The following is a 21,749-nucleotide window of genomic DNA, read 5'->3' on the forward strand; positions in this document are numbered from 1 at the left end:
AGAATCGATCATTGCAATATGAGAAAGATCTGTCTAGTTCTTGTTTTAATCCATTTTGTTCTCATGATCAGTCTCAAAATATAACATTCACAACAAGGGACCAAGGGGAACCTACATGTAAAATTTGAGAAAGATCCCTTGTGGTACTTCTTGAGAAATAGCAATAACAAACTTTCAATATCAAAATCCAAGATGGCTGCCTGTCGGCCATGTTATTTATCGGATCAGTCTCAAAAGTTGCCCTGCATAGCTTAAGACCAACGAGAACCTACATATAAAGTTTGAGAAAGATCCCTATGGTACTTCTTGAGAAATAGCAATAACAAACTTTCACTATCAAAATCCAAGATGGCTGCCTGTCGGCCATGTTGTTTATCCGATCAGTCTCAAAAGTTTCCCTGCACAGGTTAGGACCAAGGGGAACCTACATATAAAATTTGAGAAAGATCCCTCTGTTACTTAACGAGAAATACCGATAACAAGAAATGTTTAAGGACGGATGGCGGACAGCGGACGGGTCAAAAGTCACCATTTTTTAAAAAACATTCATTTTTCATTGTTTTTGAAAAATACCTCTACAGATCTATGGAGGATGTCATTCCGATGAAGTTGATGTTTTAAGTTTTTCTGTAACATTTACCGTTAAGATTGTACACCATTTTTAAATATTTCCATGGACCTTTTTAAAATTTCGCAATATTTTAAAACTTGTTTTACTCTAATATCAATGACAAATATTTCATTTAGTTGTAATGGAAAAGGTTTCCCCAGATGTCCTCTAACATTTTGTAACATTTTCAACTTTATCAAAAAAACAAAATGGCCACCATGACGGCATAGGGTAAAATCTTTAAAACCGCTATAACTCGAAAACCTTTGATTGTACAAAATTTATGAAGTTTAATTATTTGTAGATAATTTCCATATCTAACTTTTTCTCACTACAGGTTAATACAAAATATTTCAAATTATAAAGTTCGCCCTTGGGTCAAAGTTCACCAATTATTTTAAAAACATTCATTTTTATTTTTTTTTGAAAAATTCTTCAACAGATCGATGAAGAATGTCATTCCGATGAATTCTATGTCTTTAGTTTTTCTGTAACATTTACCGTTAACGTTGTACGATATTTTGAATATTTCCTTTGATCTTTTAAAATGCTGACAATATGTTAAAACTTTACAAACTTCAACGATCTTCTTCTCCAATTCTGCCATTGCAATATTAGGGGCAATCCGGGTAATCTCGGACAGACGGGTAATCTTGGACAATTCACAATAAAGCTTACTAAACTTGGGGCCTTCTCGTTGTTTGTTGAGCGTTTGCAACATTTTGAAGCATTTCATTGAATGTGATTATCGGAGATTCCAATAGTCTAAATATAGTTTTAAGGGACAGACTAAAAACGCGAATAAACCCGGACCAAAGTCGGCTTTTCGGTATCACGTGATCGAAGTTCCTTTGACCGGGGAATTTTGAAGTTGACCACGAAAATAAGCACTCCCGCAATACCACAAAAACAGGTAAGTTCTTGATGTGTGAGAATGTAAATTTGATTTCATGTAAAGTAGAAATATGTTTTTTATTGATTTAAATCAAGAAATTATAAAAAAATAAAAAGCTTTAAGTAAATATTTCGGACAGTGAATTAGTCTTTTGCTTTTCGAATGGAAGTTATCAATTTCGTAGTCTTAACTAAATATATTTCATATACAGTAAGTCATTCAGTAATATAAGAGTCTTTAATGCCCAGGGGTGTAGGATCGGGAAATCCACCCGAGGAGTTTTCAAATCTTGCTTAACCCGATGCTCTGCCGAAGGTTTGCCAAATTTGAAAATCCCAAAGGTGGAATTTCCTTATCCTATACCCTTAAGCATGTAAGAGTATTTTCCTCTCATTCAAACTACCAGAAAAAAAACTAATAAAATAAAAATGGTTTAGACTGTCTTCCATTTTTAAAACATCAACTTTTACCCTGAGCTTTTTGACGAAAATGAATAAGACAGCTGGATTGAGCATACCCCAACTTTGCCAACAATGTTTGCACTGAAACAAATAACTTCATCTATCTAAGGTGTACAGCAATTATGATTTATATTAGAAAAAGTTTTAATTAATTTACCTTCTTTCTGTATACGTTTAATGAATAATTATACGACTCATCACACAAAATATATACAATATACTAAACTCTTTTTCTAGAATGCCTAAAAACAAGAAAACCAGCCGAAAGGGCAAAGAAATGCAGTACGACAGAGAAAACCTTAAAAGGGCCCTTGATGCTGTTAAATCAACAGGGTTGTCGATAAGGAAGGCAGCAGCGAAATATGGGGTCCCCAAATCGACGCTTGCTGACAGGGTTACTGAACGTGTTGGGGAAAATGCTCGCCCGGGTAGACGCCCTGCCCTTCCAGAATCAGTAGAGCAGAAAATTGTAGATTCTTTAAAGCAGGCGGCAAGACAGGGAATGGAAGTGAGCAGAAAACAACTTCTGGAAAGAACGGGGCAGATTTGCAGGAAACTAAATGCCACTCCATTCAAAAGACTTATACCTTCAAAAGATTGGTGGGAGGGAGTAAAGAAAAGACACCCGGAACTGTCAATCAGACGCCCGGAAAAACTGGCATCGTCAAGGGCCTCAATGTTGAACCCGGTAGTTGTATCTAAATACATGGACGACCTGGTAAGTTTGCTTCATACATTAGGCATAGGTGGAAAGCCCAAGCAAATATGGAACTGCGATGAAACGGGCAGGTCGTTTGAACACTCACCGGTTAGAGTCATTGCCGAAAAATCGTCAAGAAATGTGCTTGGCCGTACCAGCAACAGCCGTACCAATGTTACAATAATGGCGTGCATCAATGCTGCCGGACAGAAAATGTCTCCAATGTTGATTGTTAAAGGCAAAACATCAGTGTCCGTCCACGGCTTTAACACAGAAGCAGCGCCACCAGGTTCCAAATGGGCCTGGCAGGAGAACGGGTGGATGAATGACAGGTTGGGGGAGCAATGGTTTAGGGACGTGTTTCTCAAAGAATGCGGTGCCGCTAGACCACAGCTTCTACTTCTCGATGGACACTCATCTCACGAGTCATTTGCCATCCTACAACTGGCCTCAGAAAATGATGTACAGATAATGTGCCTCCCTCCCCATACTACTCACATTCTACAGCCGCTTGACCGGACAGTGTTTGGGCCATTTAGTGCCGAGTACAACAAAGCGTGTTCGGCTTTCATAACACTGTCAACAAATACAGCTTCCCCGGGCTAATAAGCATAGCTTGGGAGAAGGCACTTTCACAATCTAATATCGTCAGTGGATTCAGAACCTGTGGAATATATTTCCGTTTGATCCCTTGGCCATCTCGTTGACAGCTTATTCGCCGTCAGTACCAACGAATACCAGTCGCCCGTCTTCTGTCCCAAATGCCACTTTTGGTCCACCGCTATCATCTGTCTCCTCTGTTGCCACCGCTCAAATCACTTCAAGCACTGCATCGCACGCGTTGCCATTTGGCGAGCCGACTTCCGGTTCCGGGTCGCTACCGTCTATCTCCGCCGTTGCCACATTTCAAATAACTTCTGGCACTGCATCGGATGCATTGCCATTCGGCGAGCCGACTTCCGCTTCCGGGTCGCTACCGTCTGTCTCCCCCGTTGCCACATTTCAAATAACTTCCGGCACTGCATCGGACGCGTTGCCATTCGGCGAGCCGACGTCCATTTCCGGGTCGCTTCCACCCATCTCCCCCGTTGCCACCGTCCCACTTTATTCAGGCACAGAATCTTCACTGCATGCCGAGCAGTGCACATGGTCTTTGCGAGGCAATTTGAATTCTCCGCCTTCGATTGATCATCCAGAGCTGCTGCTCAATTTAATCACTACTGGAGAAATGGAACGCGGCGAAAGCCTTGGAGTGGAAAAACCCGTCTTTAGTTTATGGAACTCCGAAATTCAGACAATGTTTGTCCCAAAGAAAGTTGAGAAACAAGCAACGAAATCAAACAAAAAAATGCAACACATCACATCGTCTTTTGACGAGTGAAGATGTCCTCAGTGAAAAAAAAGAAGTGATGTTAAAAAGGGACAAAAAGGAAGAACTTAAAAGGGAGAGAGATTTGAGAAGGGAGTTAAAAAAATGTAAAAAGTGAAGGTGTGAGAACTGTCTTCATATAAACACTGCAGAGTGAATAGAAAAAGATAAAGATATAACATTGTGTTCATTTTCTAAAGTTTTTCTAAGCTTTAAACTACATTCTGTTTAGATTTTTAAGGACAGTAAACATAAAAAAAGAACGTAGTTAAAGTCTTATATTTCTATTTTTCATTGATTTTGACAACAAATTTATCTTAAAATTCTGTATGTATTTGTTTATTAAGTGTGTGGTAGATTTCCAATAAATGGAACAGCCACCAGCAGGTGTCGGACACTTATCTCCAACGTTATGATTATGACATTACAATACTCACGCCAGCCATAAGAAGTTGTTCTGGATACTGTAGAAGTTATCTGTAAACTGTGGATCTTTTTTAGTAAAACTAAGGAGTCCTAGATGGACGAAATGGTCTCATTGTTCAGGGGTTTTTTAGTTGTTTTTTTAACATGTTTTGGCTTTCTGGTTCGACTTTAATTCTGAATTTAATAGACCTACTGTAAATTCTGGTCAAATCCGGTACCGAGTCTGGTTAACAGTATGGCCCGGTAGGCGTGGCTACGTAGGTTAAATTAAAGCCGACTCGGAAAATTAATCTACTTCACGTATAATGTTGTAATTGTATGTTACTTGTCCAGGTGACATTTGTTCTATTAAATATAGACAGAGGATATGGTTAATTGGGTAAGCGTGTAGCAGGTCGTTGGGACAGAGCATTACAGTATAGAAATCTACTGTACGGAGAGGAGATTATGACTAGTTATTTGGAATCAAACACATGTATTTTAGACAAATTGCCTTAAAAAATGTACTGTCCGAGATTACCCGTCATGTGTCCGACTTTTCCCATCTCTGCTTTTACTATTTCCGATTCGTTTATTAGAAAATCCCTCACCCACCAATCACATGTCACGATACAGAAGCAAAGAAACCATACTGTTGTAACAACTCCATACAAGCCCTACTCGCGTCAAGCGCTTCAGTGGCGACCAGACGACCTTTAAGTCGGACATTGTAAAAAGTGTCCGAGATTTCCCAGATTTCCCCTAACCACAATTGTGACATGTATTCCTCTGGGGGTCCTTAGGAAGTTATGTTACTTTTTGGATCAATTAATATTCCAAGTTGGCCGCCACAAACTCTGATTGGTTGACAGCCTATACCAATATATTTCGTTAACAATATCAAACACGAGGTTGATCTTTGGATATCATATAAAGATCAGAAAGAGCAAACTTTTTCTTTCATACTGCTTTAACAAAAAATATCAACTTCTGGTTTTCGACAGGGGTCAAAGTTAAAATTCAAAATATTGGGTACCAACCTTAAAAAAATTTCTTCTTAAGTTCCACGAGGTCTAGAGTCTTGATATTTAATCATAAAGATTCTGAGATGTGTGGGTATCAGGTTTGAAAAAATGGTAGACATTGTTCAACTATCAAGGTCACAATCAAGGTCACAAATGTCAAATGTATAAAAACATTTTTTTTTAAAATTTAATCAAGAATATTTCGAAAATTGGTCGATATTACGGTAATGATATGAAGCACGAAGTTGATCTTTTCATATCATTTAAACAATAACTGTTTGTCTGGATGCAATTATTGTTGATATATATCAACAATAATTACATCCAGACAACCAGGTATTTTTTATATTTACATATTTTTCATATTCCTACAAAAACCATTTGCCCTGCCTCAAAATACATTTCAGGTAGCCATTTTGTTTGTTTACATATTCCTACACCTGAAACAGGCACTTGTAATTAAAGTCAAGCAGTTGTAATTATAGCAGAATATAACCTTGAATATAAATCAAGGTCATTTATTTGAACAAACATGGTAGCCCTTCATTTCAGCATGTTACTAGCCAAATATCATCACCCTAGGCATTTTGGTTATTCAGAGGAAGTCGTTTAAAGGTAAAAACATATTTGACCCCTGTGACCTTGAATATAAACCAAGGTCATTTATTTGAACAAACTTGGTAGCTCTTCAGCATGTTATATTTTTACTGGCCACCTATCATCACCCTAGGCCTCTTGGTTATTCAGAAGAAGTTGTTTAAAGATTTTAACATATTTGACCCCTGTGACCTTGAAAAGGGATGAAGATCATTTATTTGAACAAACTTGGTAGCCCTTCATCCCAGCATGCTTCTGGCAAAATATTATCACCCTAGGCCTATTGGTTACTGAGAAAAGTTGTTTAAAGTAAAAAGTTGACGCCGGATGGCCCTTCAGGCCAGGTGAGCTAACAATGTAATGAAAGTGTACCACTTTCAAAATTTATTTGCTTGTAAATATGTTTTACAATCCCTTTAAAATTACATGTATATAATGTACAACCAAATATCATGACTCTACGCCTTTCAGTTATTTAATAAGTATAAGCCTTTTTAAGTTTACCACATATTTGACCCTTATGACCTTCAAATTGGGTCAAAGTCTTTTTTATTAATACAATTTTATATTTTTTGTAATATCTAAAGTGGAATCTCATTGAGGGGTATGCGCAAACATGAATCCACTGGTGCATTATGACTTACTTTGACCCCTATTCAGGATCCCCTGTATAAAACCCTTATTTTTGAAGAAAAAAAGGTCCTAAATTTTGCAACAACCTGTTCCTACATTTAACTGGGAAAAAATAGCATTTTTTCTTTATAATTGGGATAACTTTCCTTATTTTATCTGAATTTTGGAGAATAAAGCAGTTTTTCAACAAAGGGTTGCAGCTAATTATATTTGGCTGTAGAACTAAATGAAACAAATCACTGAAAAAAAAACCTAGCATAATTTGCATGTTTAGCAGATGAAGGGCTATCAAGTTAGCTCAATCAAATGACCTTGACCAATTGATGTAAAAATTGTTAAAACACTCAAATAGCTCTTCTTAAGAACCAATGCAAAATGCATTTGGCAAGTAGCTTCCTAAAACAGTGCAATAATGTTTCTGAAAAGTAATGGCTTTACAGCATATTTAATATCTATATTTTTGGTGATGTACATGAACATATGCTGCTTTTTTTTGCATGTGCTTATAAACTTTGAACTCAGTCTTAGTCCCTGCATATTCTATGTAAACATTCTTTCAAATTTTATAAAAAATAAATTACATTTAATTAAGTTATAGTGTGAAACAAAACAAGAGGCCCAAGGGCCTTAGCGGTCACCTGAGTTAAAGCATAAATGTAGGTACTGGTAGCTTTATTTTATTGTTTAGATGTGATGTGGAAATCAGCATGTAAACTAAGTGAAATACAAGAGGCCCAAGAGGGCCTGTATCGCTCACCTGAATATTTAAGCAGTCATAGCAAAATATTCTCATTACATATCATATTGCACTATCAATATTTCCCTCGCAAACTTTGTTGGCTCCATCTGTTGAAACTACCAGCAAAATATTATTATAAGATTCTATGCTTTTTGATTCTTCTTAGAAGTTGCTTGACATATTTTGTCCTATGATCTTGTAAGTAGGTCAATGTCATTTTCCTTCTCAAATAGGTTAGCTCTATTCCAAAAAAGCTACCAGCCAAATCTTATGAATCCATTCCTTTTAGTTCTCAAGAACAAATCCATTAAAATGTTGTTGACCTCTGTGACCTCTAAAGCAGGTTGAGGTCATATTCATTTGCAAACTTTGGTGAGCTCTATCCCGGGAAGTCACCAGCCAAATATTATAATTTTATGCCTTTTAATTCTTCAGAAAAAGCTGTTTGAACTGTTTTACATATTTGAACGCTATGACCTTGAAAGTAGGTCAAGGTCATTTTCATTCGCAAACTTTATTTGGCCCCTTCCCAGGAAGCCACTGCCAAATATTAAGATTTTATAACTACCAGTTCTTCAGAAGAAGTCTTTTAAAGTGTTTGACATATCTGCCTCATGTGACCTTAATTGAAGGTCAAGGTCATTTTCATTCTCAAACTTTGTTCGGCTCTTTCCTAGGCAGCTACAAGCCAAATATAGAGATTCTATACCTTTCAGTTCTTCAGAAGAAGTCGTTTGAAGTTTTTGACATATATGACCCCTGTGACCTTGAAAGCAGGTCAAACAAGTTTTCATTCTCAAACTTTGTAGGGCTCCTTCCAACGAAGCTTCCAGCCAAATATGCAGATTCTATACCTTTTAATTCTTCAGAAGAAGTCATTTGAAGTTTTTGACATATTTGACCCCTGTGACCTTGAAAGTAGGTCAAACTAATTTTCATTCTCAAACTTTGTTGGTCTCTATCCCAGGAAGCCACCAGCCAAATATAAAGATTCTATACCTTTCAGTTCTTCAGAAGAAGTCGTTTGAAGTGTTTGACACATTTGACCCCTGTGACCTTGAAAGTAGGTCAAGGTCATTTTCATTCTCAAACTTTGTTGGGCTCTATCCCAGGAAGCCATCAGCCAAATATGAAGATTCTATACCTTTTAGTTCTTTAGAAGAAGTCGTTTGAAGTTTTTGACATATTTGACCCCTGTGACCTTGAAAACAGGTCAAGGTCATTTTCGTTCCCAAACTTTGTAGGGCTCCTACCAATGAAGCCATCAGCCAAATATCATGACTCTAGGCCTGTCCGTTCTTTAGAAGAAGTTGTTTAAAGGAAAAGTTGACGGACGAGGACGGACGGACGACGCACCACGGCATAAGCTCACTTGGCACTTCGTGCCAGTTGAGCTAACAATACTTGTCATGTCATCAAAGGATAAGAATTTTAAAATATTAGTAAATGTTCCCTTTACCCCAGGGGATGGAGCAAGAATTCCAATTTTACAATGTAATACCCTCATCCACCTAAGATGATTCTGACCAAGTTTGAATAATTTTCTGCTGAAAATAGATAAAATATACCCAAAAGTATTATTTCCCTATATAAACTATAGTAAACTTTACCCTCTCCCTAAGGGGAAACGGATGGCTCAGTGGTCCTGAAATTGACATTTTCAATAAAATATCTCATGATCTTCCATCCCTGTACTGAAAGTGACTGAAGGACCTCCAAGTCTGGAGAAGAAGAATTTTGAAATATTGGTAAATTTTCCCTTTGGGCCCCCCCCCCCCCCCCCCCCCCTGGTGCCTAGGGTTGGGGTAGAAATCCCAATTTTACAATCTGAAAACCATCTTCCTCCAAGGATGATTCTCAGCAAGTGAAAATAATTTCCTACAGAAAATTGTCAAAATATACACAAAAGTGTTATATACCTTTAATAACAATAGTAAACTCTACCCCCTCCCCAAGGGGGAATGGATGGCTCAGCGGGCCTGAAATTGACAATTTCAATAAAGCATCAGATGATTTTCCTATCCATGCACTGAAATTGACTGTAGTACCTCTGATTCTGGAGAAGACTTTCAAAATATTGGTTAATTTTCCCTTTAGGGCCCTGCCCTGGCCCCTGGGGTTTGAGTAGGAATCCCAATTTTACAATTTAAAACTATCTACCTCCAAGGATAGTTCTCACCAAGAAAGAATAATTTTCTACAGAAAATTGTCAAAATATACCCAAAAGTGTTATTTCCCTACATAAACTATAGTAAACTTTACCCCCTCCCCAAGGGAGAATGGATAGCTTGGGGGTCATGAAATTTACAATCTTAATAAAACCCCTGATGAGCTTTCCATCCATGCAGAATCTGGAGAAGAATATTTTTGAAATATTGGATAATTTTCCCTTTTGGGCCCTGCCCTGGCCACAGGAGTTGGGGTAGGAATCCCTATTTTACAATTTTGTAGCCTCATCTACCAAGGTTGATTCTGACCATGTTTGAAAAATTTCCATCCACCTGGTTCTTCAGAAGAAGTTGAAATGTAAAAAGTTTACGCACGACGACGGATGGAAAGTGATTGGAATAGGTCACTTTAGCAAAGCACAGGTGACTTAAAAATGACGTATATGAACATACAAGATTATTTAGCTAGGCACTAGTATAAATATAAGGCAATTGCATTCTCTGAATGCAAAACCCTAGATATAGGCAATATACGCAAAAGTATTAAGAACTAACATATAATTCTGATAAACTTCACCAGCCTAAAAAATAAAAGTATGCATGCTGAACAAACAAAACTGTCTATTCAAATTTCTAGAGTACAGACTGTACATTTGTAGAACTATTTGAGCATAGTCATGCGTCCCATCTGAAAATCCAAGATGGCAGCCTGATTATGCATATAACTATATATAGCTATGACTCATGGGGAACCTTTCGTATGAAATTTAAGAAAGATTCCTCCAGTACTTTCTGAGAAATAGCGTTAATAAGTAAAGAACGGTTTAAAGACGGATAGACCATGTAGGAAGTCTTGGTGATTTGAATCGCCAACCATCATCAGATGGTGGGCTGAAATTTGACAATGTTAAGAGAAGACAATTTCAGGATGATTGCACAAATCTTTTAGATAGAAAGTTATAGACTTCTACCATAAATCTTATGAAAATAGAAACTATTCTATTTAAGATCCTACATGAACCAGTGCACATTGCAGTGAATTTTAAATCAATGATGTTGAAATATATTATTTATAAAGCTATCTCTTGGTCAGGTAGAGGTTTACGGGCTCATAGATCCTGACTGGTCTATAAAGACCAGACAAAGTCTATGAGTCTTTAGAACCCTCCTTTCCCAGAGATAACAAATTTGTCACGTGCACACTAACAATCTTTTATTATTGTTTTCTGCAAAACTGTAAGTCACTTTGTGAGTTTGACTTATACTTGACTGTTCACTCAAAATTAATAGCCTTTATAAATTAACAGACACCTTTTGGCAATATTTTGGACAATACACAACAAAATTTTAAAATGTATACACCTAATTGTAGCACTTCCATAGTCATTATATGATTCCAAAAAGTCACAAAAATTACTTAAGACACAAAAATGCTTCATTACCCTCTGAATGAGTTGCAAACCTTGAACGCTTGTTTCCGTCTGACGTCATCTTTGATGTTACGAAGAGAGATTATAGACCCCCAGCAAAGTGAGGCCTATTGAAATAGAGACCCCAGCGAGATATCCTATCAGAAAGAGTGTTACCAAGACACGATTTTATGATTGAAACATCCATATATGGTATAAGTAATTTTTTATTGCAAACTTGAGTGTAAAACAAGAGATTATGATTACCTCAGTCAATGATTTTCAATGTACTACTGGTGACCTTTTGGTTAAAACTTGAATACCATGTTTTTTGCAGATGATCATGATCTCAGGTCTTCGATGTAGTTTATCTGCATGATCAGAAATAAACTGTGCTGACTGGAAATAAAATGTGAATTTTAAGTAACAAATTTAAACACCTGCATTTCATTGAAGATGTTGCTTATAATTATGCATATTTCTAATAGATAATGGTAACCTTCAACATGTTGAAGATGCTAGATAATGATCTGTCATTGGATTTAGAAAAAACTAGCACCCTAGAAGTTGTATTATAATTACAACATAACTTTCCTTTTCCTGGTAATCTGCACTTATTTCCCTCACTTCAATATAGACCTAACAGTTACATGTCAAAATACATAACTAAAGTTTGGCAAAATGCAGTTTTCTTTCACCAAATGAAGTGGATGAATGCCTACTGTGTCGACAAGTTAAAATGTGGTTTTTTTTCCTGAATTGTGACTTTTATTTAGCTCGGAAAATGGACACATAAAAAATGTTTTTTTTCTTCAGCTTATAATTGAATGTTTCCTTCTGAAAGTTAGTATGCATGTACCCTCTTTGTCGTACGGGGGCTCCATCAATTTGATGTTTATACCCTCGGGGGGTCCTATTCCTATCTCACTTGCTTTGAACGGTTTTTTTCCAACCTTATAGTCAACCTTGTTAGCTTTGTGGTCAGTTGTGATTTATTCAGGGAAAATATATGCCATAATTCTGGAGATTTTGACACATTTTTCTTACAATTTTCAAGACAAATGCATCTCCATGGACATCCAATATGATATTTACAAATATTGGAGGAAGATTTTCTTATGACAGGGATTGTTTATGCTAACGGAATGCATTATTGAGGTCACCCATTATTGAATTTGATATACATTTTGATGTGGCAGCCATATTGGAATGACCTTAAAAGGATGCTAAAGGCGTCTTGCGCTAATAATAGACGGGGGGAAACCCATCAGGAATTAACTTGAAGCCAGTTCGGCTGCTTTTCACCGTCAAAATCCATCACGTACACATATCTAAAAAAAACCCACTTACATCCGGTCAATATGGTGAAATATGAATGGAGATGGTCACTTAGACGATACTCCAATTACTACTACTAGTCGCGGTCAACCAGACGCATAGTCTCGTTCGGCGTAGCTTGCCCAGGCAACAAGAGTCTGGTCTACCAGGCGCATAATCACGTCTCGTTCAATTTTCAGGAACGGGCAGGAACGGGCAGAAACGGACAGGAACGGGCAGAAATCTTTCATATATACATTTATAAATATATATATTAGATACTTAAAAGTATCTTTATCGGGTATAAAGATATATTTGATAAAAGGATTGCATGATCGGGGCAGAATCGGACTAAATTATATATATACATTTATGTCGATATATTTTTTATCAGCTATAAGATATATTTGATAAAAGAATTGCAAGGAATTAAGAGTATTGTATTAATAGTGGATCGGGCAGGAACGGGCGACGATTTACAGGAACGGGCAGGAACGGGCGACGATTTACAGGAACGGACAGAAACGGGCAGGAACGGGCAGAAATCTATCATATATACATTTATGAATATATATATTTGATACATGTAATTATCCTTATCGGGTATAAGGTATTTTTGATTAAAGAATTGCAGTTAGAAATATAATAATCAGTCTCACTATATTAAATCTATTCATGTCATAAAATGGTGTTATTAAGATCATATGTATAAATTTAACAGGAAAATTTAAAATTACTTTTCAAAAATGTTAGTTATTCAATTTTGTTAAACATAACAGTATCATTTTATTTAACAATGCTGAAGAAGAACCTTCAGTTAAATAAGATACTCAAATACTATTTAATTTAAAAAGTATATGGATTGTATATGATTCGAATTCCTTTCACTTACTTGATTAGCTCACAGATAGTCTGTTTTGGACAAGCTAGATATTTAAGATATAGCTCTCTGACCAATCTTATGAAGGATAGGCGAGTAGTTTGTCATTAATCAATTCAAAAATTAAATAGATCAATAAAAGGAATTTCGTTACGCTTCTTATACATCAATCCAGAGACGTATATATTACATATTACGTAATATATACGTATTTGATCATCCGAAAGCAAAATACTAAAAGACATGAAAACCTGTTACTTAATTCCGTGTTCAAACTTTATTCGACTCCTAGAGATACTTTATACATATACGGGTGGCTGAATCGGATATGAAAGGCTGTCAATAACCCATCAAGGGCCGTGCGTGGAACAACAATACGTTCGTGTGTAGGTTGGAACGGTTGAGATTCTCTAACGACAAGCAGGCCGTTGGAAGCTATAACAACGTCCCTGAGGTAGCGCTCGACATCAGGGATCTTGGTGGCCTTCTTAGAAGGACGGGTACCTTGGCTGAGTTGAGAGTGAACGCGTCGTAAGTCTGGACACCTATGTTGTGATGCGAGCCATGCGGCGCGGCTGGTAAACGGCATGTGGATTGTCAGTTCAAGAACATCATTCACAGATACATCGCGGACGACAGAATCTTCCATTTCTGCTATAAACTTGCAAACCTGACATGAAGAGTCGAGACATTCGATGGGGTTCCTGCTGGCAAAGTCGGATGGGAGATTGGCGATTCCTGCGATATGGCGAACGTGTATAGCATAACGACTGACGATCGATAGGAAGGAAGTCACCCTCGAACTTGCAGAGAACTCGCCCCGCTGCAGCTTTTCATAAGCCTGGACACATGGTCTGCCGTCCGTCAGAACCTGATTAGTACTCGAGGCTTGGATGATGTAGGGATATTTTTTTATGGCAGCTCCAATGCCCAAGGCCTCTATCTCGCAGGGTAGCCATAATACTTGATGTTTCTGCATTGAAGATGCCGGTCAACAGGAGTTTGCCGTTCTTGAGGATGTAAAGAGTGGCTCCTATTCCTCTGCTTTTGACAGAGCCGTCGGTCACGATCCATAGCGAGTCACCAGGCTGAGGTAGAGATATGATCTTATTACTGCCCAAGGCATGTTTAGTGCGGTTAAAAGAGTTAATGAGGTCATCTGACCATACTACTTTCTCCCTCGATTCTTTTCCAGCTGTAGTCCGAATTATTCTGACGTTTAATCGACTTTTTTCATATCGGTCTGCCGTCGATTAACGTCAGAACTCCGGCCCTCTATAATATGCGGGAAAATGCGACCCGTGCCCGGAGCGCAGTTCAACCTGATATTTTAGAAACAAATCGTCACTTTCACACACATGTCGCACATGGATCGAAAGATCATTATCTATTAGAAATGCTTCGAAAGGTCCACTCGCACCGTTATACTTGGCAATGGAGGGGTTGAAAACATCATCAAACTCGGTGTGGAATCAGCAACCTTGAATACCATGTTTTTGGCAGATGATCATGATCTCAGGTCTTCGATGTAGTTCATCTGCATGATCAGAAATAAACTGTGCTGACTGGAAATAAAATGTGAATTTTAAGTAACAAATTTAAACACCTGCTTTTAATTGTGGATGTTACTTATAATTATGCATACTTCTAATAGATAATGGTAACCTTCAACATGTTGAAGATGCTAGATAATGATCTGTCATTGGATTTAGAAAAAACTAGCACCCTAGAAGTTGTATTATAATTACAACATAACTTTCCTTTTCCTGGTAATCTGCACTTATTTCCCTCACTTCAATATAGACCTAACAGTTACATGTCAAAATACATAACTAAAGTTTGGCAAAATGCAGTTTTCTTTCACCAAATGAAGTGGATGAATGCCTACTGTGTCGACAAGTTAAAATGTGGGTTTTTTTCCTGAATTGTGACTTTTATTTAGCTCGGAAAATGGACACATAAAAAATGTTTTTTTTTCTTCAGCTTATAATTGAATGTTTCCTTCTGAAAGTTAGTATGCATGTACCCTCTTTGTCGTACGGGGGCTCCATCAATTTGATGTTTATACCCTCGGGGGGTCCTATTCCTATCTCACTTGCTTTGAACGGTTTTTTTCCAACCTTATAGTCAACCTTGTTAGCTTTGTGGTCAGTTGTGATTTATTCAGGGAAAATATATGCCATAATTCTGGAGATTTTGACACATTTTTCTTACAATTTTCAAGACAAATGCATCTCCATGGACATCCAATATGATATTTACAAATATTGGAGGAAGATTTTCTTATGACAGGGATTGTTTATGCTAACGGAATGCATTATTGAGGTCACCCATTATTGAATTTGATATACATTTTGATGTGGCAGCCATATTGGAATGACCTTAAAAGGATGCTAATTAAAGGCGTCTTGCGCTAATAAAAGACGGGGGAAAACCCATCAGGAATTAATTTGAAGCCAGATCGGCTGCTTTTTACCGTCAAAATCCATCCATTACTACTCCTACTAGTCGCGTTAAACCAGACGCATAGTCTCGTTCAACCAGACGCCTTGATCACTTCAAGAGACTCTCTAGTCGTCGTAGTTTGCGCAGGCAACAAGAGTCTAGTCTACCAGGCGCATAATCACGTCTCGTTCAATTTACTGAATGTTGCAGTCTAATTCATTTTTGGCACACAGTATCCATTACGAAACTTAATAGGTGCAATCAAATTGCGTGTCTTTAATCATTTACTATCTTTAATTAGTCACCAAGTTTATAAAGGATGTCCGTCTCCTTCACTTTGAGAAAGATACGAAGAACTGTTCCGTTTTGCTCCTGCTTCTTTGTATCTTGATAAATAGGCACATGTTATCAAACTGTTCCTTGGTTGAAGGTATGTCAGATTTTTACACATTTCTTGAAAAGAATCATACAATAAGATTAACCACTCACTGTCAAATATTATGAATTCCTTTTATGTGATCGTGTTCATATGAATCCTTCATTACCTACAATGTCATGTTATCCAGATTTCGATCGCACTGCAAATTAATTTGAAGTCGCCATCCCTACAAAATGCAAAAAATACAAACATCACAATTCATATCGCGTAATACTCACGGAGTGAGTTTCACTTTGAGTTTACTGTCAGGAAGTTAAAATCATTTAACTAAAAAAGATCGAAAAAGGAAGAATTGTGGTTTAATAGACGGATTCGGATGAGTCGGAATATGCTTATACCTTAAGCTTGTGTGACTGAAGTTCAACACTATTTATGGTGACTTACAAATGACACTTCGTCTTTTCGCTTTGTCTCCCGCGAAAAGACACCATCCGAAAAAAAGAAATAACGAAAAGACGAAAACCTGCCAAAGCGAAATAACAATATAACGCCAAAGCTGAATAACGAAAAGACGAAAACCCGCCAAAGCGAAAAGACGAAAAAGTGCCAAAAGCGAAATAACAAAATAACGACAAAGCTGAATAACGAAGGGACAATATAACGCCAAAGCGAAAAGACGAAAAAGTGCCAAAGCGAAATAACGCCAAAAGTAGGGAGGGAACAAACGCCATTTTCTTTCTACGCTTCGGCGTTATTTTTTATTTGGTTTGGCGTGTTTTCGCTATTTCGCTTTGGCGGTTTTCGTGGTCGTTTAAAATATTCAGCTTTGGCGCTTTATTTGGCATTATCTCGTTATTTCGCTTTGGCGGGTTTTCGTCTTATCGCTTTGTCGCTTAGCGTCTTTCGCGGTGGACAACGCGAAAAGACGAATTGTCATCTATAACCCACCATAATTTATGCTATTTGTTAGTTATTGACTGTCAGAACCAAAGAGGTAGCTATGTCATTAATTATTAAAACGCTTATCATTGAACTTAAAATTAAAATTCAAAAAATATTTCGGAATTGAATACCCGGAAAGTGTTGATATATCTGAATCGAGGAAGTACCAGTAACCTTATTTTATGAACGAATTTGTATAATCTTTTACCTTGACATGAACATTTCAATTTCGCAAGCACACGTCACGTTTGAATGAAATCCATTGATAACTTTGGAAGTTATTGTCCGCAATGGGTCGTCGGTCAATCAGCAACGTATCTGTAACCTGTATTAGATATGAAAGGTTACGGATTATCTTAAACTTAGCCTGGACTTTCCCATTGTGTAAACGCATACAACGTAGGAAAGTGTCGTCCGGAATTCGTGGGACGATCAAAATCTGGAAGGTACTTGTCTTATTAACAATGCAATGTCTAATATTCAAGACCACATCCTCATAATCTTGGTTGGTACGAGGACGTTAGACAACGATGAAAATATTTCAGACATCTACAACTTAGCTTAAGCAGAAAATTCACAGAATCAGATTTATGAATAGTAAAATAAAATAGAACAAGGGGCCCAATGGGCCTAAATATCTCACCTGGTATTAATCTTTCACTTGTAATCTTAAAAGTGGACTAAAATACAAATACAAGCAAAATACCAGTATGTGATTCCAAAGAATCTATTGAAAGATTTTAAAATTTGACATATGTGACCTTGAAAGTCAAAAAAGGACGTTAAGCTGAACAGACTTAATAGCCTTTCATACCAGCATGCTTCTGCCCAAATATCATTACCCTGGACCTTTAGATTATACTAAAGTTGTTTAAAGGTTTCAACATATTTGACCCCTGTGACCATTCAAATGGGTGAAGGACATTCATTTGATCAAATTGTTACTGGCCAAATATCACCACCCTGGTCCTTTTGGTTATAAAGAAGAATTCGTTACCAGTTTTCAACATATTTTACCCCTGTCGCCTTAAATATAGTTCAAGTTTATTCATTTGAACAAACGTGGTCACCATTCGTCCCAGCATGTTACTGGCTAAATATAATCACCGTAGACCTTTTAGTTATTCAGAATTAGTTGTTCAAAGAATTTAAACCTATTTGATCCATGTGACCTTGAATATAATTCAAGGTCATTCGTTTGAACAAACTTGGTAGTCCTTCATCCCAGTTTGTAACTTGCCAAATATCACCATAGGCCTCTTGGTTATTCAGAAGAAGTTGTTGAAGGTTTTGACCCATGTGACCTTGAATAGAAGTCAAGGTCATTCGTTTGAACAAATTTGGTAGTCCTTCTAGGTAGCCATTAATCCCAGCATGTTTCTGGCCAAATATCATCACCGTAGGCCTTTTATGTATTTAGAAGAAGTTGTTTATAGGTTATTAACCTATTTGATCCATGTGACCTTAAATAAAAGGTCATTCATTTGAAGTAGCTTGGCAGTCCTTCATCCCAGCTTGTTACTTGCCAAATATCATCACCCTAGGCATCTTGGTTATAAACCTAGTTGACCCCTGTGCCATTAAATATATAAGTCAAGGCCATTAATTTGAACAAACTTGGTAGTCCTTTATCCCAGCATGTTACTGGCCAAATATCATCACCCTATGCCTCTTGGTAGTTCAGAAATCGTTTAAAGATTTTAACATATTTGACCCCTGTGAAAATTGATGAATAACATTCATTTGAATGAACGTGGCAGCCCTTTATTCCAGCATGATACTAGCCAAATATCATCATACTAAGCCTTTTGGTTATTGATAATTAGTTGTTAAAAGTAAAAGGTTGACGCCAGACCGACGGACGACGGACGACGGACGGACGGACGACGAACACCGCACCATGGCATAAGTCCACTTGCTCTTCGGGCAGGTGAGCTAAAATGTTAACCAAAGAATCGATAATGCATGACCTTGACCTTTGATCGTGTGACTTAACATTGAACCCACGCAAGCCATCCGACAAGGTAGTCCTGTATTATCTTTGATTTTGAATGACCAAAGATTGTGCGGAATTTGAATTTTATTTATAGCAACAGTTTCAATATCTTTTCACCTTTTGACATGGCAAGAAATCTCGCGTTAATGCACTGGGCAATGACGCTGGTAATTTCTTGGCAAATTGCACAACGAATGCAAGATATTTGCCAATACTGTTTTCATATTTATATAATAATAAACTTATATGACATGTTACCTGAGTGGCATTCTCAAGAAAGTGTTTTTAGCAACTCTGTGGTTGGCTCCATGTATTTTGCATCATTGTGATATCGACTATGATTATTGATACCGGTAGTAGTGGGTATGTTGTACTATCAACTCAAACCTACGATACAGTGAGTGTAGTAAAATTAATGACGATGATAAAAACTTCGTCATGGATTCATTTTCGCACGGAAAATGGAATTATATAAACACCTATTCGTCAATTGCCAAACACGAGGTTTGCCGAGGGGGAAATGCTTTTTTCTCTAATGTAATGTTAACATTACGAGCTCAGTGCAGTTTTGAATTTACGCGAAAGCAATGTCGACGTGGCGTCATATATTCTTTATCACTAGGGAACTAGTAAGATTTACCTCTACCCCGAGCGTGTGACAAGAAAATCCCTAATCCGAGGGGTGATTTATTTGATTGTTCAACCCGAGGCTTTTCCGCGGCTCTGTCAAGGGTTAGACAACCAAATAATCAACCCGAGGGCTGAATATTTCTCTTGTTACACCATCAAAGTAGTGTTTGCGTTTTTTCTTTTATCCCATCCTACTATTTCAATCACAACTCAATTTTCAGAGGCTGGCGTGCTATTTTGTACGAAGTAAACTCACCCAGTCGGTTGGCAAGCTGATTTTCCTGGCAAATAGGGAAGGCATACCTGTTAGGGTATTGAACACCGGAAAAACTGTGGATACATATGTTTAGGCTAAGACAATACCAAATCTGGTACACAAGATATACAATAAAATATTGGTATTGAAGGAACCAAATTGATCTATGGCATTACATAGCAACGTCACATTTTCTATTCTAGACATATAAGAGACATGACAAACATGACAAACCAATGCTAACGTAAAAACACAAAAGAGCAATGCAAATGGTCATGGCGTTGTATCTATCGCTGTTGTAGCATTGGCATTTAGATACACACGGACAGACTTTTCCCCCGTATTTCCTTTGAAAGATCTAAAATATTTTTCTGTCTCTTTATCTAATCCTCCTAGTGATTTTTCTGTAAATGTCAATGGTATTGGAAGCAACGTTATTAAGTTTGAGAGATATATTTTCTTTAGTAAATTTTTCTTAAATGGTATTAGACTAACGTCTATATTGAGTTAAATTGAATATTAATATGAAAATGAAAATTACGTTTGGAATACAAAAAATATCCGTAAATTGAACACGACGTCAACTTTTCCAAGAAAGAATAATACTAACCCATCCGTACAGAAACTGAAATTGTTTTTGCAACATTACGCGAGCTTGTATTTCAAGTCAATGCAACGGACGTTTCAAAACCAAAGCAATAGATTAAATTAGTACCGTTTCTTCCTTAAGTACATGTACAATACATTTTAAGAAAGTTATTTCTAGCCTCTCATATGCATGCGATTACATGCGATTGCATACGAGTTATTTCTTTACCTTGGTACGATCATCTGGTATAAACATCACTTTTCTGTTGTTACACATGTTGTAACTGAGGTAGTGTTGTCGACAAGATCATCCGCATTGGTTTTGCTAACGAGTGCTTCTTCCATTTGGTCGATCTATGAATTAATCTGAAGTTAAAAAACAGAATAACATGTTATACTTGAAACATTTTTAATGAGCTTTTCACTGTTTTCTTTTTATGTCACATGTTTGCGCCTATCCGAAAGCACTTAACGATGTACTATTCGAAGGTTTAAATCACGTTCAAATTCTCGTTTTGATCTCGTGTAATAGGTTTTTATTAATTTTAACAAGTTACAATCAATTTGAAAGCAAGCAAGCATCTGAAAAATGTGTAAAAGTAGTAGAAACCTGTAGTTTGCAGAACAGAGTTTGAAAATATGTATTTCTTCCCAAAATACCAAAACTTTCTTTTTGACACTAGATTAATTGCAAAAATTGTCATTATGCCGCCATTTCTAATTGTAGCAGGTTAGTTTTTGCTAATGAAAATAATTGTTCAAAAAATCCGTACAAGAAAAAAACCAAATACGGGATTTTTTTAAGACATGTGGTCTCACCAATGCCTTGTACACGTTTTTGAACGTTCACCTATTTTTCTTAAGGATTCTCTTATTAAGGCAAGTACAGAATATGCTTTATTAATAAATTTTTACATTTGTTCTAAAGTATATCTTTTGATCCACTGGTACTGCCTTCTAGTGTAGTTTTCCCGCCATTCTGACCCATGAGATGATAACTTCAGTCATTTAGGACTGATCCTTTGATATGGAGCACTTTAAATGTATTTGTGTTGAATCCTAACAACCATTCGTCGGACCATTTTGGAGTTGATGTAAATCTGATTGTAGAATTTTTATATCATCTTTGTTACTGATTTTCCGGTATACTTTGGGTCTCATCTGCGAAAAGTGGTCAGGGAGATAATGTGTTCTGACATATCGTTTATAGCACGAACAAAACGGGTACCAACACACTTCATTGAGAAATCCAACTGAGGACGCCATGAGACCTTGATGATGATCTATCAAACCAAAAACTTTTTC

The 21,749-nt window shown here is 37.0% G+C and overlaps 3 protein-coding genes across 4 annotated transcripts in view; 1 reads left to right on the forward strand and 2 right to left on the reverse strand.

Annotated features, from left to right (window-relative positions):
- LOC110455470 (TNF receptor-associated factor 3-like) overlaps window positions 1–12,440 on the reverse strand; it is a 42,110-nt gene extending 29,670 nt beyond the window's left edge. Inside the window, exons 1-2 of one of the 2 annotated variants that reach the window (XM_021505630.1) lie at window positions 12,362–12,434; window positions 11,279–11,410 (exon numbers count right to left, since the gene is read on the reverse strand). The gene's annotated coding sequence lies outside the window, so the exon portion shown is untranslated. Of the gene's footprint in view, window positions 1–11,278; window positions 11,411–12,361 lie in introns of both variants that reach the window. The other variant, XM_021505631.1, reaches the window with a different exon arrangement.
- Window positions 2,205–3,272, forward strand: LOC110455462. The gene has a single exon (XM_021505614.1). It carries the CDS (start codon window positions 2,205–2,207, stop codon window positions 3,270–3,272), a length of 1,068 nt encoding a protein of 355 aa, XP_021361289.1.
- A 1,030-nt stretch (window positions 12,441–13,470) lies between the features above and the next one.
- Window positions 13,471–15,873, reverse strand: LOC110455461. The gene is made up of 2 exons (XM_021505613.1): window positions 15,685–15,873; window positions 13,471–14,773 (listed from the first exon to the last, which is right to left on the reverse strand). Exon 2 carries the CDS (start codon window positions 14,185–14,187, stop codon window positions 13,486–13,488), a length of 702 nt encoding a protein of 233 aa, XP_021361288.1. The 5' UTR covers window positions 14,188–14,773; window positions 15,685–15,873; the 3' UTR covers window positions 13,471–13,485.
- Window positions 15,874–21,749: the final 5,876 nt, after the last annotated feature.

This window comes from Mizuhopecten yessoensis, unplaced genomic scaffold, assembly GCF_002113885.1.
Source record: "Mizuhopecten yessoensis strain PY_sf001 unplaced genomic scaffold, ASM211388v2 scaffold8229, whole genome shotgun sequence".
Taxonomy (NCBI): Eukaryota; Metazoa; Mollusca; class Bivalvia; order Pectinida; family Pectinidae; genus Mizuhopecten; species Mizuhopecten yessoensis.

Bases quoted from the DNA above. Each gene is read 5' to 3' on its own strand.
- LOC110455462 (XM_021505614.1), top strand. From the start codon at position 2,205: ATGCCTAAAAACAAGAAAACCAGCCGAAAGGGCAAAGAAATGCAGTAC.
- LOC110455461 (XM_021505613.1), bottom strand. From the start codon at position 14,187: ATGCAGAAACATCAAGTATTATGGCTACCCTGCGAGATAGAGGCCTTG.